Genomic DNA, 2,881 nt, shown 5'->3' with positions numbered 1-2,881 from the left:
TCCCCTTCTTCTTCACCTACACGCTCACCGCCGTCGGCTGCCCCGTGCCGACCACGCTCTTCAAGTTCTTCTTCTGGTTCGGCTACTGCAACAGCTCGCTGAACCCGGTCATCTACACCATCTTCAACCACGACTTCCGCCGCGCCTTCAAGAAGATCCTTTGCCGGGGCGAGCGGAAGCGGGTCGTGTGAGGCGGCGGGCACGCAGGGGCGCGGCCCCTCAGCCCCGCGGCCCTCGAAGCCGGCTCCGGCTCCTGCGGTCTCCTGCTTCCCGGCCTGGGGGTCGAGCTGCGAATGGGAGCTTCCTCCTGCGGGCGTCCACGGCCCCTCCAGAGGAAGAGTTCTTGCCGTGAGGGCCAAGCACACACTTTCCCGCCGTGTTAGGGTTACTCCCGACCTGGAGCGCGCTTCTCGGTGGGCCACCCCTGATCAGTATTGTTTCCTAAAGGTGTTTGCACCCTCCTCCCTGGTCCAGCCCTCACAGCTTTTCAGAGCAAGCGCCGGACTGCAGAGGCGTGGCTCACAAAGGGTTAATGGGCGAGCGTTACCTAGCCCCTGACTTTTTCTCCTACCCACCTCTGCTTTCCTTTTTTTTTTTTTTTTTTTAAAAAAAAAGCAAAACAAAACAAAACACAGACGAAACCGCTCAGGGCAGCCCTGCCCGTGCTCCCCACCCCTCACTGTAAATATACACTATTTTTGATAGTATGGGGGGGAGGGGTGGCCCCTGATGTCCTTTGACCTTGGTTTTGGTGTTGGAATCCTGGCTACGGAGATGTGCCTTCCAGGAAGACACAACCTCTGGTTCAAGCCAAGCCCCTTTGCAATGCAAGCCCCTTTCTGGTGTTATGTCCCTCTGTGTCCTTTTCACCAGCAACTGGTGACTGTCTCTGGACGTGGACCTGCTTTGAGATTTCCTGACAAGGAAAAGATTTCTTTGTTTTTCCTGTGCCTAACAGCATAATTGCCTTTTCCTGTGTAAATATTACGATGATGGACCAAGACAGAAGTAAATGAATCTTTCCGCCTTGCATCAGCCCTGTGTATAAAGCCATTATCCTTGGATGCACCGTTTGCTCCAGTAACTCACTTTAAAACTGTCTCTTTCAGGTGCCCCTTCTCTGCCTCCAGGGCCACTGCTTGAAGAAGAATATGTATGTTTCTATCTTGTGTGTATGTGCACCCCTCCCTCCCCGAAAGTGCTGACTACGGGGAAATCTTTTAGCTGCTGTTTTTAGACACAGAGGAGTGGAAATTATGTGGAAGAAGCAAACCTGATACAATTTGCCCAAGGTAAACAGTTTGAAAAGACAAATGGGCCTGCCAAACAGTACTGTTCCTGCCCCAAGAGCTCTTAGGTATCAAAGTGTTGTCCTCTTCTCCCTCCCTGCTTTTCTGGTTGAGATCATGTCATTGATGAACTGCCAAAGTCAGGGGAGGAGAGTGGAGACCTCGTGTTTACATCTGCGTTACTACATGTTTTAGACAGAGACAATTTAAGGCCTGCACTCTTATTTCACTAAAGAAAGACTAATGTCAGCACACATTGCTAATGACAGTGGATTTTTTAAAATAAAAAGTTTACAGATCAAATGTGAAATAAATATGAATTAAGTGGTTCTCCTGTCTGTTCTCTGGGAATGTCTGATTTTATGTATTTTTAAAATAAAAAATACGTGTACATTGTAAAATACCTTTAAATGTGCGATCAATAACAAAGCAACCACTTACTGTTTCTTATGTACTAGACACTGTGATGCACAGTAAGTAGCTATCGCCTCGCCTCGTTCAATCTTCGGGAAAACATACGAGGTGAGTTCTGTTATTACCCCCATTTTACAGGTGAAGAAACTGAGTCCCAGAGGGTGAGTGATTTGCTCAAGGTTAACAACACGTGGTGGAAATTCACAGTATCCAGTTTTATCTGATTCCAGGGACTCTGCTCTTAATCCCAGAGCCTTTACAGAGTTTCAGGATGAACACTTCTCAGTATGCTCCCAGCAGTGATTTCTCTACACAACGTGTGCTATATATGCAAGGTGTAGGATATATTCCAGGATGTAGATATGCACAAATGTGTACATATCCCAGTGTCTAAATGGCCTAATGTGTGTGTGTGTGTATGTGTATATACACTTTGATATATATATATCTCAAAGTATATGTCCCAAAAGTGGGTATATGCACAGAGTGTAGAATATACTCCAAAATGTGTATCATACCACAAAGTGTGATAATATACAACATGCATATCATAGTGTGGTATTTGTACAAAGTGTAGTATAAATCCCTAAATAGAACCATGTATTCATTGGTGGCTCAAATAGTCTCTCCCCAAAGGTGCACATCCTTTTTGTTGCATTACTGTAATTAATTGCATTAATTACTTAAGTCCGTTGTGTAAGAGGGCTTAAAGTCCTTACACTATGACTATGGCACTTGGAAGCTGGAAAGTTCCTTAGAGATCTAGAAATCAAACCCTCATCTGACAGATGTAGTGGATCCAAGAGGAAGTAGCTTGCTTAGGATCCCACAGCTCTGGGTAACAGGGCTCTGGACCCAGGCAGCCTGAGTTAGAGCACAGCTGAGCAGGTAGCTCTGTGTGTCTAGTGAGATGCAGCACTGACAAAGATCTCTTGTGGATGAACAGGATTTGAAGGGCAAACACAAGCATCAGGTTGCACTGATCAACCTTTGTGGGAAGATCAGACTTTGTAAACCAAGCCACCTGTGACGATGGGCAGACCAGCTCTGGATGTCTCCCAGAAGCAGGTTCTCTGCACCCCCTAGGCAGCATGTGCAGCGTCTCCTCATCTTCCTTAACTTCTTTGGTTGGGGTGAGGGGGTCTGTGTATGCAGGGGTAGGAGAATGGAGAGCCCTG

General features: G+C 47.1%; 1 protein-coding gene across 1 annotated transcript in view; it reads left to right on the top strand.

Annotated features, from left to right (window-relative positions):
- Positions 1-191, top strand: part of ADRA2A (adrenoceptor alpha 2A) — a 1,616-nt gene extending 1,425 nt beyond the window's left edge. The window contains 1 exon segment of the mRNA XM_021710862.1: positions 8-191. Coding sequence (XP_021566537.1) covers positions 8-191 — 184 coding nt within the window.
- The last annotated feature ends 2,690 nt before the right edge of the window (positions 192-2,881 follow it).

The sequence above is a fragment of the Carlito syrichta genome, unplaced genomic scaffold (assembly GCF_000164805.1).
Source record: "Carlito syrichta isolate Samal-C Ts95f unplaced genomic scaffold, Tarsius_syrichta-2.0.1 Scaffold301619, whole genome shotgun sequence".
In the NCBI taxonomy this organism is placed as follows: domain Eukaryota; kingdom Metazoa; phylum Chordata; class Mammalia; order Primates; family Tarsiidae; genus Carlito; species Carlito syrichta.
This window is presented reverse-complemented; position numbering and strand designations above follow the sequence as displayed.